Source organism: Pan troglodytes, chromosome 4 (genome assembly GCF_028858775.2).
Source record: "Pan troglodytes isolate AG18354 chromosome 4, NHGRI_mPanTro3-v2.0_pri, whole genome shotgun sequence".
Taxonomy (NCBI): Eukaryota; Metazoa; Chordata; class Mammalia; order Primates; family Hominidae; genus Pan; species Pan troglodytes.
In genome coordinates this window covers 94,416,243-94,432,020 of record NC_072402.2, presented here as the reverse complement: position 1 = coordinate 94,432,020, position 15,778 = coordinate 94,416,243, and the positions used below count along the sequence as shown (strand labels likewise).

Genomic DNA, 15,778 nt, shown 5'->3' with positions numbered 1-15,778 from the left:
TTTCATCTCACCATTTCACTGCTACATATCTTTGAAGGGGGCATATAAATCCATTGTTACTTTTTCCAAATCTTTGAATTTCTAAAAGAAAAAACACCCCTAACAATTGTAATAATAATAATGATAGGAGGAGGAAGGGAATTGAGATCTTGTTCCCCACTATTTGTTCATCTGTTCTGCCTCAGTGTAATGCTATGACTCCACATTCCTGGCGTACTCCTCACATTGTATTCTTCCCCATGTCTTATGGTTTCTAAATCAAGGCTGGAGTGCTTTGCTGTGATGTGGTCTGTATGGAAGATGATGAGAGGAAGGTCACGGGATGAGGTGACTGAGCAGCATGGTGCTTTTACAGGGGTACAGAGAATAACATGCTCTGGTTAGTAAGCTCTTCTTTGAGGGGCTTTATTGCTTCATTCAGCAAAAGTAACAACTTCAGGCAATTCCAAAGAATCATTATTTCTTCTAGTTGTCATTCTGTCTATTCTCCAACTGATATAAGTATATTTTCCATGCCACTGTCATAGAAACTGTTAATCCCTTTCCAACTGACTGCTAATAATACATTCAGTGGTTTAAAAACTGAGTTCCCAGTAAATAGATAAACCAGACCCCACAAGAAAAGGTTCTGCAGTTATTAAGTTTGGGAACTCTAACAGACTCACTATATATTTGCATATAAAAAGCCATGAAAATTCTACAGTAGAGAAACCTGCTTAACATTACCCAGTATTGTCCAAACTTTTTGAGTAACAGAGTTCCCTTTGAGGGACTCTATATTCCACATGGAGCTAAGTTCCCTTAGGAGGCAATTTGGGAAATGATAAATTGTAGAAATATCAATAGGTAAAGTTGTCTGAGGAGTAATTTTGGATAAGCTTACATTTAAATTCTCTTTTCATAGGGGTACTGGTACTTGATATTAGTTACACTACTAAAAGCATCCACTATGTTGGGACAGTATTTCATGGTGCAACACATTTTTAATGGCTACAGTGGGTTGAGGGCCATTAATTTTATGATTGTTCCTGAGTTCCCAAGTCAGATTCTAAATCACCAGTTTCCATTTATTTCTGCCACTCTAAAACTAAAGAAATAGGCCAGGCGCAGTGGCTCATGCCTGTAATCCAAGCACTTTCAGAGGCCGAGGTGGGCGGATCACGAGGTTAGGAGATTGACACCAGCCTGGCCAGCATGGTGAAAGCCCGTCTCTACTAAAAATACAAAAATTAGCTGGGTGTGGTGGTGCACCCCTGTAGTCTCAGCTACTCAGGAGGCTGGGGCAGGAGAATCGCTTGAATCTGGAAGGTGGAGGTTGCGGTGACTGAAGATGGCACCACTGTACTCCCGCCTGGATGACAGAGCAAGACTCCATCTCAAAGAAAAAAAAAAAAAACTAAAGAAATAAAACCAAGAGTTTTGGACTTACAAGAGATGAAGCATTTTGTGGACCAGAGAAGTCCTCAGACAAAGCATCCAGAAGGAAGTCTTCACTCATGGGCTGCAAGAACCAGGAAATGTATCAACAAACACCATTGCAATCAGGGCCAAAAGGAAAAGATATCCTCAGAGAAAACTGGTTTGCTTACTGGAAGCTGTTCCTTAGACTCTTTTGGCAGGAGTGGCTTTCCATCTTTATCCTATCCGGGGGGGAAAAAACATGGCATGAAATCATTTTACATTTTATCCAAAGTATGAAACCTTGTAAACATTACAAAGGGTCTACAGGTTATACTTGCTGTTGTACATTTTAAATTAGATCCATCATGTCACGAAAGATTCTCTCACCAGAGAATACGCTCTAATTAGTTCATGTCAACAAACAGCTCACAAGCACCAGGCATTCCTGAGTCATGGGGGTTGCACACTGGATGAGGTATGGCTTGTGACCTCAGAAGCCTAGAGACTATCACAGCAGGAAAACGTGAAAGTCAGCATAGTGTGGTATGTGGTGCTGTGACTGGGGTTTGCAGGACAGTGTGGGATAAGCCCTTTACCTATATGGGGGTGGGCTTTGTAGAGGTTGTCTGGAAAATGCTGGTTAACCTTGTAAGCCACACATCTAACTCATATGCAAGGACTACATGCCAAGCCCTGACCTAAGCATTGGCAATACAACAGAAAATCGCACAGACAAAGGCCTTGCCCTCAGGGAGTTTAACCTGTCGGTGAAACGCTCTGCAACTTATGGTTCAGATTAGGTCAAGCTGTAAATGACTCCAAGTGCCACATTTGAGTAACAGGACAAAATGAAGAAAGCATGTGGGGCTCTTTAGTAAAAGGAGATCTATATACTAATAGTAAATCCCATTTATCCACCTACACAAAAATAAGTAAATACAAAGATATACATATATATGAATATTTCACCTGAGAAACTGGTTAAGGTTGGTTTTTGTTTCATTGAAAATGTGAAGTGCAATGGTTTAGAGGTACAAGTTGAGTATCCCCAATCTGAAAATCTGAAAACAATTTAAATGCTCCAAAATTTGAAACTTTTTGAGTGCTGACCTGACAACTCAAAGGAAATGCTCACGGGGGCATTTTGGATTTTCAGATTAGGGCTGCTCAACAGATACGAGGCAAATATTCCAAAATCCAGAAAAGTCTGAAATCTGAAACAGTTCTGGTCCCCAGGCATGTCAGATAAGGGATATTCAACTTGGATCACCTGTTTCCCTCATGACTGACTTTTGCCTTCTGACCATTCTTCAGGTACAGGGGAAGGCTGAACCTGGGCTTGTTCTCCACCATCTCTTAGCTGTAAAGGCAGAAAATTTCCTAAGTGATGCCTGGGACTCTGGGAGCACTTTTGCTCCCTACTCAAACTGAAATCGATTTTCCATCACTGCGTCATTCTGTGTCTGGAAGGGGAGGTTGTGGCCTGCCCTCGGGGAGCCAAATCTCACTGAGGAGACCTGATGGGAACATAGCTGGTGAATACCAACATAGGATTTAAATGAGATGAAGCTAGTGCCTGAAAATGTTATTAATAGGTAACTAATAACGTGTGAGGTAAGTCAGAGGAGGATGAAATGACTACAGAATAAAGTGATCAGGGACTGTGAATCAACTGCTTCCTTAAACACTACTACTAAATTCAGTAAAGGGAGAGAGCAAATCACCAACCAATCACCTATCATGAAGAGAGTTTACCTGCACTTGACCAGCCTCTACTGAATGGGCACTCAGTGGAGACAGAACATGTGGCCCTTAGCATGCTCTCTAGGAACTTTGCAAAGCAATGTACAAATGAGCCCAAATTAATAGAAACGCTACGGCTGCAACTGAATTGTAAAACTCAGGAAGCAAATATGAAGGTTTCCAGAATAATAAACTTTCAATCACGGATAGCTCAGTCTAGTTCCCGTGTCTGCTAAATAAATGGGCTAGTGCACATGGATGAGTGAGAAGCATGAATTTGATTTTCTAGAATTGTTAATGAAGTTTAGTTGAATACTCTTTTAAATCCTGGCCTGCTACAAAGATGACTGACATTGTTCAACTGTCCACGAATCCGCCTCATTTAAGTGACTGCACTTAAACCACAGGACTCATAATGGGGTCTTCCCCCTTGTTGTGTACAATCTGTACTTTCAAAATCGAAGAAATGGGGCAACTTAACACTATACTCAATGTTAAATAGGTTCTCTTATTTTTCCAACTTAAATCTGAAAGTTGCAAATTTTTCTTATATAAAGTAATTGTTCCTTATTTTATTTTTTTTCATTTTTTACTGCTTTTTGAGTTAGGGTCTCGCTCTGTCACCCTGGCTGGAGTGCAGTGGTATGATCATGGCTCACTGCAGCCTCTACCTCCTGGGCTCAAGTGATCCTCCCACTTCAGCCTCCCAAGTACCTGGGACTACAGGCACATGCCACCATGCCTAATTTTTTTGATTTTTTTGTAGAGACAGGGTCTCATTATGTTGCCCAGGCTAGTCTTGAACTCCTGGGCTCAAGAGATGCTCCTGCCTTGGCCTTCTAAAGTTCTGGGATTATAGGCATGAGCCACCATGCCCGGCCTATTCCTCATTTTAGTTCTCCTATCTACACAAGGTTTTTTAATATTTCTGGTATTGTAACAAGCTGTGGGTTAGAAAGGAAAACATTAGGTAACTTAGACATTAGATTTCTTTCACTTGAGGATCAAGTCCACTTAGGAATATTTTGGCTTTGTATCTGGTGTTCTAACACTATTAGTAGTAGACTAATACTATTTGGTGTTTGAAATATGAAGAAACAAGATCTTTATATTCCAGTTCTGTTCCCAAGTCCCTTTGTTCTGTGTATGAATTCAGTATGAATTAAAATAAAATAGAAAAAGACTCCAGCCTGTTTACCTTGACCTCTTCTAATCTATAATCAGGAGGAATTGTTTCTTCTTTTTCACCAAGCTTTTCACGGTCTTCTTCTTTAGCCTTCTCCTGAAAAAAATTATACCATTTTCATTGTTAGCATGTTTTTTTCTCTCTATAAAATTCATGCCTGAGTGACTAGATTTGAGGTAAACAAATCTATCATTAGGTTAGGAAGTACATCTGACCATATGCTTAGTGCTCCTACAGCAACTTCATGTGGCAGGCTCAGGCACCAGCAGAAAGCCTGCTGGCATGCAAGGCAGCTGTGAGGAGCAGCAGGCAGCTGCCCCTTCCTTCCCAAGTCCCAGCAATGTCAATGCAGGTGGGCAAAGATGAGACTCAGAGGCCTCCGGTCTGTGCATGTCGACCATCCACTGTGGGGGTTCAACACTGCAGCTTATTCAGGTTTAGCTTATTAAACAGGATATGCACAATAATAGAAAAGGCCAGCTGGTCATGTTTTACAGGAAATATAAAAAACAAAACAAATGACTAACTTATTTGCAGGGGGAGAAGGTGATCAATGATATTTATTTTCCAGAAGCATCTCAGTTGCCATTACCTTGACTTTATCCATCACAGGTTTTCCATCTTCTGGATCTGCTTCCTTTTTCCCCAGGCTATCAGCCAAGGCTTCTACAGCATCATCTGGCACTGTGCCCTTCTGAAAGTGCATTAGTGGATATATTAAGTAGGTGGTTAATCACTCCCTTTAAAACATATGCTATCAATTCAGAAAGGCATATCATTATTTCAGATAAAAGGCACATGCTATCTTTTAGTAACTCGAGTTATCAACTGAATTAGAATCTATGTTTAAAATACAAAACGTTTAACATTCGAGCAAATTTCTTATATTAAACATTGTGTGCAAATTATATGTTGATAATGTGAAACTTACGAGACCTGACCCAGAGTTGGTTTAGAAATAAGAAAGACAATGGACTGAGGTGTATCACAGATAAGTTGAATACCGGGAAAAAAGAAAGACGTGGTCTTTATGGAGATCATTCCATAGACGGCACAGGAAAGATTTTCAGAGAGCCCACAAGAGGCCATTCCTCTCCATTTCCTGTGGGACAGCCTGGCTTGTCTCAGAAGAGGAGGCTCGGAAGCCTGTTTTCTCCACAGGGCTTCTACTGACCAAAGGGGTTTCAGGGCTGGTTCTGGTGACTCTGCCTGTGACCAACTAACCTGAATGGCACAGTGAGAACTGTCTACCTGTGGTCTGATTGTTCAAAATGAAATGTACTCCCCCAAATGTAATGAACTCTGGCCATGCTGGTATTTAAAATCACACTGGGTGAACACAGAGGATGAATGGTGTCAAGGGAAAATAAAGGGAATCGTCTGTACATTAGTAGGTCATAAAAATCAACTTAATGGTTCATGGCCAGGACTTTTCTTTTTTAATGAAGAGGACAGGACCAGGCACAGTGGCTCACACCTGTAATCCATCACAGCATTTTGGGAGGCCAAGGCAGGAAGATTGTTTGGGCTCAGGAGTTTGAGACCAGCCGGGGCAACACAGTGAGATCCCATCTTTACAAAAAGTTTTAAAAAATTAGCCAGGCATGGATGGTGCATGCCTGTAGTCCCATCTCCTCAAGAGGCTGAGGTGGGAGGATTGCTTGACCTCAGGAGGTTGAGGCTGCAGTGAGCTGAGATCATGCCATTGCAGTCCAACCTGGATGACAGAACGAGACTCTGCCTCAAAAAAAAAAAAAAAAAAAAAATTGTAAAAGAGTGTGTGTGTGTGTGTGTGTGTGTGTGTGTGTGTATAAAATGCATCATACATAGAAGGGATAAATACTATTCTTTAAACTGTTGCTTCCAGTGTATGGGGATGGGGTTGCAATATCAATGAATTTCCCACTGTTGGTCTTGGTCAAACAAAAATGTAAAAGGCCTTGGGTCAAACAATCTCAGAGTTTAATCTTATTATTAAAATCTCTGACCTCACAATGAGCACCTATTAAAATTTTAGAGTAAAACTGTATTTCTGTTTTATATTTTAGCCATGATTTCAAGTAAGAAAAGCTGTTTTTCTGATAAACTGCACTGCAAAAGGAAAGATCACCAAAGAAAAGTGATTTAGCACCACCTAGTGGCTGAATACTGCATGGGTTTTCTTCCCAAGAGCTACAAAAAAAAAAAAAAAAAAAAAAAGTCCCTGAGGTTTCTAACCTGTTTGGGATTATACCTAAATTAAGTATTAAGTATTAAGAGTTGCAACACTCTAATCAAGGATATCAAGAGTTGCACTGGTACCCAAGTCTTATGCAAGCAATGTGAGTTGCTACATGATTTAAGACACCTGCTCACACTACAATTCTGTTTTCTCATACTCTATGCTACAGAATCTTTGGAAACCACTGCTTCCCCAAACCTGTGCCCTTTGCCAACCTCTTGCTTAAGAAATTACTGAAACAGTTAAAGAAAACCTAGGAGAAGAAGCAGACTTAAGAACAAAGGAATCTGGAGTAAGGACTAAAACTTCTATTTCTGTAGTATTTGATATTATCAAATTCACAACTACAACTCAGGTCTCTGGGTTTCCTTAATAAGTTTTCTTTTATACACACAAGAACCACCTAGGGAACGCATTCATCTCCTTCCTCTGGTCTGTCTTCCTTTACTCTCTAATCTTCATGCCTTTCTTGAGTCCTCTGACCTTTATTACACTCTACAGCTATTCTTTCTGGCATTCGATGGTATCACAATCCCAGAAATGCCAACTGCCTCAGTGACAGTAACCTGGGCAACCATGGCCAGAGTTGGTGGGGTTAAGGCCCTGGAAAGGAGGACGGGGAAAAGGAAAACAAGAGCTTTTTGTTTTGTTCTGGTTTGTCTGCTTTCTAACAATCCAATGCTCAGCTCTACAGTCAGGGTAAAGTTGAAAAGGAATTGAGCCCTCTAAAGCCCCGGCAGTCACACTTGGCAGATGAGGCAGGTGGTGCAGGTGCAGGTTTTGGTTACAAGAGTTCTACTGGGGAATGCTGGCTATTGTTGTTTTGACTCCAGTCACAGCCTCTTTGCCTGCTTTCTTCACCAGAGTCCTCCTAGAGTCCCTCCTCCTCTCCTGTTCTTTACCACTGTGGCCTAGCACACATGCTGTAAAAAGTACCTGAAGAGTACCCTGAAACCTCAAAAAACTGGGGAGGGCTCATATCCACACTAGTCTTGAAGACAGCTGAGAGCGGGGGCCATATCTTTCATCTCAACTGAGGCTCTGAAATATCAAGTGGATCAAGGTCAACTCAAAGCCTCATTTCCCTTATCTATTACAGGAAGATGATCAGGACAGACTTCATAGTGTCCTTGTGAAAATGTAATGAGAAGACATTGCAAAACATCTAGAGCAATGGCACAGCAGATGATGAAAGGTAGGTGTTCAGAGGGAAGATGTGCTAATTCTGTAGTAATGAAATACAATTGAAATATAATTCCATCAGATGTTATTCCCTGAGTCAAATTCAATCATTAACTAATGGAAAAAAAACACTAAAATCAAAAGGAAACAAAGATTCACCTTCTTAAATATCATACTTCATATGAAAATTAGAAAGTGAGAGAGAAGCACGAAAAGAAGAAGGAAAGAGAAAGAAATTCAGTCAGTTTCACCTCCTGCAGTGGGAAGAGTGGGCAGGAATCATAATGATTTTACTGCATGTTATTCTACCAGGAAAGTCAGTAAAAAAGTAACTTTGGGCTTTCGGTGGAAATCCATATAGGCTTAAAAGATGCAGAGAAGTGAAAAGGCAGGATTATCCACAATAGCTGAGGAACTAGAATTTCAGAAGAGTAGAGAAAAATACAGTTGGGAGTAATTTAATTAAAAATTTAAATCTTAGTCTGAATTTCTACGACACCCCTGAAGCCCAAAGAAACAACAGATACTATAATGATATCAGATTTTATTTTTAATTTGTCAGAATAAGATAAAATGATGGTAATACACAGCAGAGAGTGACAGGAGGAGGCAGAAAACTTTCTCAAGCCACTGCTCAAATGCCCAGGGAGTCACTCACCAAGGCAGCCGGCTCAGGGGGTGCTGACTGTATACTACACATGGAGGTCTGAGACACAGCCTCCGCCACAGGAGCTGGAGCAGTGGCCTTAGATTCCTGAGGAAAGACACAAGTACTCTCAATAAGTTTAGAAATATTTGGTTAATAAGACTGAGTAATGGTAGACCAACAAGACAATCCGCTACATTATATGGTGTGAACATGATTCTCTTGAATACCTAAGGATTGCTAAATAGTAAATAAGTCAAAGCATGCTAAAACTCTTCAGCTGCCATTTTTTTTCAACTTGGTTTTACTTCTCACCTCAGGCAGGTTACTGAAACTCATGAAACTGAGTTTCCACATGTGTAAAATGAGAACAATGACAGTATCCACATCTGAAGGGTTGGTAAGGGGCCTATATGAGACAATGCAGGCAAAGTGCTATGCATAGTACCTGGGAACACAGTTAGCTCAATACATTTGAGCAATTATTGCTATTATTTCTATTATTTATTTGTCATTATGTATAACAAATATGCCTATTATGTAATACAGCATTATGTAAAATATTGTATTTATATAAATCTAAGAGCACTTTATATACAGCTATGTAGGAATGGAAGGTAGTAGTAATAAGCCACAAGTTCTCAAAGTGTAATCCCTGAACTAACAGCCTCAGCACCATAAGGGAACCTAGAAATGCGGATTCTTAGACCCCTACCCCATGTACTAAGAAACTTTGGGGGTAGATTCTAGCAGTCTGTGTTTAAAAAAAAACTCTCCAGATGATCCTGATGCATGCTAAAGTTTGAGAACCACTGTCCCATCTTATTTTATCACAAGAATAAAGTTTCAAGGCTGGGTGTGGTGGCTCATGCCTGTGATCCCAGCACTTTGGGAGGCCAAGGAGGGTGGATCACTGGAGTCCAGGAGTTTGAATCAGCCTGGGCAACATGGCCAAACCCAAGCTCTGCAGAAAATACAAAAATTAGCCAGGCATGGTGGCATGCACCTGTAGTCTCAGCTACTCAGGAGGCTGAGGCAAGAGAATTGCTTGGGCCTGGAAGATTGAGGCTGGAGTGAGCCAAGACTGCGCCACTACACTCCCAGCTGGGAGAGAGAGTGAGACCCTATCTCAAGAAAAAACAAAACAAAACAAACAAAAAAAACAGAAGCAAACCTTTAAACAAATTGTTTTAAATCTAGACTTTTATGGAAGCCTATCCTATATGCAAGGTGCTCAGCAGATGGTCATTAATAGGATATGACCTCTTCGTTCAAGGAACTTACTACCCATTTAAACTTGGCATAAATGTTAGAGTTAAAGAGGGACTAAAACAGCTAAACTCTTCTTTGTAACAAAGGCTTTAATAGTGATATATAAAAAAAGAACTACAGATCCTCTGCCATGTTGTGTTCTGCTTAATAATGGTTGGATGGATATAGCTTAGGGAGGGAAAAGCAGCAGATAAAGCCATATTTCAGCAGAGCCTTGAAGAGATGAGTAAGACTTTAGTTGATCTAGCATTAGAAAGAAAGGTCAATCAAGACAGAGGAACCAAGTGAGAAAAGCCAGGGATGCACACATACTTATTGTTCTGTTTACTGACACAGGGACACAGTTTGGTAGGAAAGAAAAGTGGGTCAAGAATATGGTAATAGGAACTTTTTTTTTGTAGGGATGGGAAACTCCTGGGGATAGAAGCAGAGGAATGACATGACTACAGACATGCTTGAGAAAGAATGAGTCCGGCGGACATGAAGGAGACTGCAGAAAGGCCACTGCAACCCAGAGGGGAGGGGTGGTGACAGTTCCAATCAGGTCAGTTACAGAAGCTGGGATAAGAAGGAAGGCATGGGTTCCAGAGCTTTCCCGAAGGAGTCATTGCAGGACTTCAATTGCAAGAATATCAGGGTTAGGTTGGGGCAGAAAGCACATCCAAAAAGGAAGACAAAAACGACATGGAAAAAACGATGGCATATTGGGCTTTCTAACAGACTGCTTGATGCTAAAACAGTCTGTCTCACAATTTTTTTTTAAGATCACAAACCTCAAAACTAGAGATTTATACGTTTAGAAACATACTTCTGTCTTTTCAGTTGGCTTAGATGGTTTTTCTTTACATTCAGACCGGTCAAAATCTTCTGAAAGTTCATCAATGAGTTCTGATTCACTCCGAGGCTGTAATATAAGAAGTGCTGTATATTACAAAGGGACTCTTTTTTATTTTGTAAAAAAAAGTTTTCATGGAGCAATTTTTTTTCCTGATTAACACATATGAGGCCATACTTAACACGCAAAGCTAATTTATAAAGGGCATATTTTTTCATTTATCAACGTTAAGATAAAATTTTCATGAAACAAATAAGAAATACTAAACACCTCAGTACCAAAGTATTAATGGTTTATTTGGTCAAACATTCCCTTGATGTTTCAGTTTCAGAAGAATTTTGTTCAAATAAAATTGCCTGTTCTCTACAATGAAGATCTGTATAATTTTTTAAAATGTGATTATTATTTTCCTATTTCCTCACGACTTCTCTTCTGAGTAAGTCAAAACACGGATGATATACTCCGTTTCTATGATTATGCGGGATTTTGGCAGCAAAGTTCTGCTACCCCTTGTTCTTTCAGGAGAGTGGTATTACTTTAGGTCATGTGGAGATTGTCACTAACAACAGTAACATGATAGAAGGGCATGTGATTCAGACGCTGGGACTCAGACCAGACAGCCTGAGTTCTAAGTCCTGGGCTTGGCTTGCTATTTTATAGCCCCTTGACCTTGGGCTATTTACACAGGCCCTCTGTGTCTCAATTTCCTCACTGTAAAATGGGAATAATAACAGTACCGTCCTCATTCATTGAGGACTCACAAAGATAATATCCAAAAAGCATTTGGTGCAGTGCCAGGTGCATAGCAAGTGATTAATAAATGTTGCTGATTGTATGTGACAGGTTACTACCAACTTAAGGCAAAATAGAATCATTAGAGAATTTGATCAGGATGGAACTCTAAGTGCTAGCTTAATCTGACTTAAGGGCCCTCTTGACATCAGTTTCTAGTGTGCAATAAATTTTACCTAGAAATTTATAGTCTAGTAATGATTTATGAGGAAGATCATCTTTAAAATATATGGAAGGGAGCCACAGGTATCAGCCAAGTGTTAACATCAGAAGTTCCCCTTTCCTCTGTACTAGGTTAGCATCCAAGTCTGCACAGTGAATTCCAGACTGTCAAAATTATCTTAATTCATACTTTACATGTCTATTGTTCTTTAAGTATCAGAAAAAAATGTATTTCCTAACCTTGGGTTTTTCTTCAGGCTCTGGCAATAGTGGTTTTCCATCTTTATCCTGTAAACGAAATTAAAATTCATTGGAAATGAAATAGAAAATTTTGCTTTCATGTCCCATCAAGTTTGTTTCTGGGAATTCCAGGATATGAAATGTCAGCTAATTTTTTTCTTAGATTTACATGAGTTTGTGTTTCAGATTTACTTTTTATAAAGTATAAAAAAAGTTGAGCTATAAAAATCGAGATGTTACCAAGCAGAATGCACATTTACTTTAAGTTATTAAAAATGTTTTTAATCTGTTGGGTAAAGTAATATGAAAAAAAGTTCTTTGGCAATAAAGATGTAGCTATGTTAATGAAAGCTTTTAAAAAATCCCAATTCTCCAACCTAGAGTGAAGAGGTGGATATCATTCCTATAACACTGTTTAGTTTTTTGGATATGAGGTTTCATAATTTAGAATTGTAACTATTTTCCAACATGTGTTTATATGCATGATTTCAAAAGTAAATGACAAATGTAATGACAGGAGTTAGTCTACCATCCTCACCATAATCAAAAACAACAGCAACAAAACCACCTTAACTTAGGATACTGGTAAACCCTCGTACATTCATATCTACCCCTCGGAAGACCTATGGTGCTTTTATCCATATAGCAGTTAGAAAAGAAATTATCCCCAAATTGTTCCTTCTGAGTTTTAGGATCTATTGTAAGAATTGTTAATAAATGAAACATTTAAATCTGTGGGAATTTAAATGAACACATGTTCACTACTTAGGAAGCCAGGCAGGGACAAACCATCCCTCAAGGGGTCTAACTGTAGGGAGCAGAGAAAAAAAGGTTCAGGGTTTTCAGAGTTAATATCTGAATGGGGGACAGACATGTCCTTTGACAATGTCAAGGGTACAGATACAACAAAACAAGACGCAAAGGCAAGATGCTGTTGTCATGCACTGTGGCTAAAAATTTACCATGGCTGGTTTTAATCTGTACTCAGATGGGATTGTTTCATCATCCTCACCACACTTCTCTAGTTTTTCTTCTTTAGCTTTTGCCTGATGAAAATGGAGGGGAAAAAAAAAAGTAGTTGGATAATGCACATAATGAGATGATATCACTTCCTCTGTGTACTTCTCGAGTGTTATAGAGAAGACCAAATCTGGTAAAAGCATCTGGAAGAGCTTTGTAAACTACAAAGCACAAGACGATGGTGGGCAGCTGTGAGAAAGGGAGCAGTGGGTGACTGAGCAAAAGCAGCCCAGCCAGGGATCCTGGGCAACTGCCCTGTTCTGCTCCCAGCTGCTGTGACCTTGGGAAGCCACTTAGCCTTTATTTGGTCCAGTTTCTTCAGCTGTAAAATGTGGCTACTAATAACCCTTATCTAGCTCACTGACTTGTGAAGATCACCAGAGAAAAGTAAATAAAAGATCCTTTGAAGACAGTAAGCACAGTGCAGCAGTTAGTTGCAATTATTTTAATGGCCTTCATCTGTCTTACTCAACGAGGCAGCTGTCTAAGGAAGGGAGAGGAAACACGACTAATTTTCACATTAAACCCAGTTCAGATATGGGAGAAGCAGCCCATCACAAATCTTGGCTGATCCATGGATAACTTGTTTTACCTCTTTTAAAAGGACTCTCTTCAATAATGCCAGGACTTCTCTAGCTTACTGAACCATGAACAACTAGCTGCATTACAAATAAAAGCATAGTTCTATAGTAGATCACTGACTGCTAGGACACAACACTTGCAATTTAACCTGCTGGTGGGTAGTGTGAAGTTCCATAATATGTAAGAATCTGTACCTATATCAAGGTGTGGATTTAATTTACAAACCAAGGTAGGAGGTTCACTTGGCATATTCCAACCCAACCCACGGCCCTCATCTGCATCTTAGCCTAAGAGTGTGGTTCTTAAACAATTGTAATTAGTAACATTTAAATGGGATATGCAAAATAATAGAAAAAGTCAGCTGGTCATGTTTTACAGGAAATATAAAAAACAAAACAAATGAAAACATTTAAACATTAAATGTAACTAAACCCACTGATTGGTTAGTTGATTAATTACTACTTATTGAGCACTTTTAATGGACCAGGCACTGTTCTATGCTTTGGGATTAGTTTCACTGTTTTATAGAGACGCTCTCATTAAAGGATGAAGTCATGGTTTTCTTTTAAACATTTCCAGTCATGCTCTATTTCGGCATCTGGAGAAATCCTGTCATGGAGCAGCACTCCCCAGGTCAAGGCACAGCAGCCTTCATGAACATCCAGGGTCACCTGTATTAAGACGGTCCTCCCCACTAATCTTAGGCTGTGGACAGTGAAAGTTACACATGCGGCCAGAGCTTTTATTTTCCTCTTTGATCTTTATAGTCTTGAAATGCCTGCTCTGGTTTGTATACAGTAGGCATCGAAAAAAAAGAGTCTACTGAATTGAAATGGCACTAGACTAGGCAGCCACACCTAAAAATGTGGGAGACTTATAATGGGGTATCATTAGAGAATAAAAAACTTTTATTTTATTTTATGGTAGATGATGGGAATACCAAGTAGGCATGGGTTTCCTCTCTGGAGTATTGTGTGGTTTTCCACAGATAGCTCTCTATTCTGGGGTATGCTGGGGTGGCAATGGACACTCCTACAGGCTGATAGTGACCTTCCTGAGCCTTCTCATCACATCAGACTATCTAGGATGTAAAGGACCCACTAAGTCGGGTACTAAGAATTCAGGTTAATAATCTAGAGGACTGAAAGATCCTCTTTAGAAACATTCATACTTTGTATATGATTAAAAAGGAAAACTAGTGATATGCTTTGGCTGTGTCTCCACCCAAATCTCATCTTGAATTGTAGCTCCCATAATTCCCACGTGTTGTGGGAGGGACCCAGTGGGAGGTAATTGAATCATGGGGGTGGAGCTCTCCTGTACTGTTCTCATGATAGTGAATAATTCTCATTAGATCTGATGGTTTTATAAAGGGGAGTTCCCCTGCACATGCTCTTTTGCTTTCCTCCATGTAAGACGTGACTTTGCTCCTCATTCACTTTCCACCATAATTATGAGGCCTCCCTAGCCATGAGGAACTGTGAGTCAATTAAACTTATTTCCTTTATACATTACCCAGTCTCTGGTATGTCTTTATTAGCAGCATGAGAACAGACTAATACAACTATTATGTCATAAGAGTGGAAAAGAGGAGTTCTTTTTGCTGGAATTTTAGTTTGCTGCGACTCTGAAGTTTTCTAGAGGGAACTTAATACATTCATATGCATTCCCAAACTAGTTACCCACATGTTTAAATAACTTATTTTATGTCACTTTTTTTCTTAACATCTGCTTATCTGCTTTTAGTCACTTTTAAGACTCCTTTGATCCTGAGGTTTATGACATGTTTATACCCTCCCTTCCCACATTTATTGTCTCTCCTTAAGTGTCTGTAAGAAGCCTGGGGCAAAAGTGCAATATACTTGTGGCCCTGTCGCCCTCAGGTGGTAAAGCCACAACTCAGCTTGGCCTCCTGACTCCCCCCAGGATTCTGCCAACACCCCCTTTTCCTCAAGATGACACTGCTTCTATCGGCTACTCTAAGTAATGTATATCTCACATTGTGTTGTAATCAAGTTTCCCTTCTTCCCAATACATTACTTGGTCCTGGAAGATATGAACTGCTTCTCTTGCTCCTCTGCGTTCACCATCACAAAGCTTATCATGCCACACTGTGGCCGGTGAGCCCTCCAAGAAAGTCGAAGATAGAAACTGGCCCATCTTAGGCCAGGGTAGTCCCAGACTCAAGGATAGTTGCTGGAAGTCAGGGAGACTCCCCTTCCCTGATGACTCAGAACAGGAAGTGACAGCAGAGATGGGGCATTGTGACAGCAATGCCTGCCAGCGCCCCCAGCCTGAGCTGATGGAGGTGGGGCGGGCTCCTGGGGATCCCAGGCTACCTTTCCATCTCCCCACAACACTGCCTTGTCAGGAACTGGCAACTCTCTCCTTTCCTTCCTCTTTCCCCCCAGAGGACTGAGTTGAAAAATTCCACAAAAATTACAATTTAATATTAAAACTTTCCTACACCAGATGTAAGCTTGTTTTGGTTCAGAA

At 40.2% G+C, this 15,778-nt stretch overlaps 2 protein-coding genes across 51 annotated transcripts in view; one reads left to right on the top strand and one right to left on the bottom strand.

Annotated features, from left to right (window-relative positions):
* The window catches only part of ERAP1 (endoplasmic reticulum aminopeptidase 1), a 63,083-nt gene extending 55,410 nt beyond the window's left edge, over window positions 1-7,673 (top strand). The window contains exon 20 of the mRNA XM_063811399.1: window positions 7,651-7,673. Coding sequence (XP_063667469.1) covers window positions 7,651-7,658 — 8 coding nt within the window. The 3' untranslated portion in view covers window positions 7,659-7,673. The remainder of the gene's footprint in view (window positions 1-7,650) is intronic.
* CAST (calpastatin) overlaps window positions 1-15,778 on the bottom strand; it is a 112,255-nt gene that overhangs the window by 15,577 nt on the left and 80,900 nt on the right. For 30 of the 50 annotated variants that reach the window (XM_063811404.1, XM_054684449.2, XM_063811406.1 and 27 more), the window contains 8 exons: window positions 12,643-12,726; window positions 11,681-11,728; window positions 10,460-10,555; window positions 8,392-8,487; window positions 4,923-5,024; window positions 4,343-4,426; window positions 1,590-1,640; window positions 1,430-1,501 (listed from right to left, as the gene is read on the bottom strand). In XM_063811404.1, coding sequence (XP_063667474.1) covers window positions 1,430-1,501; window positions 1,590-1,640; window positions 4,343-4,426; window positions 4,923-5,024; window positions 8,392-8,487; window positions 10,460-10,555; window positions 11,681-11,728; window positions 12,643-12,726 — 633 coding nt within the window. The remainder of the gene's footprint in view (window positions 1-1,429; window positions 1,502-1,589; window positions 1,641-4,342; window positions 4,427-4,922; window positions 5,025-8,391; window positions 8,488-10,459; window positions 10,556-11,680; window positions 11,729-12,642; window positions 12,727-15,778) is intronic. The other 20 variants (XM_016953530.4, XM_054684446.2, XM_063811410.1 and 17 more) reach the window with 3 other exon arrangements.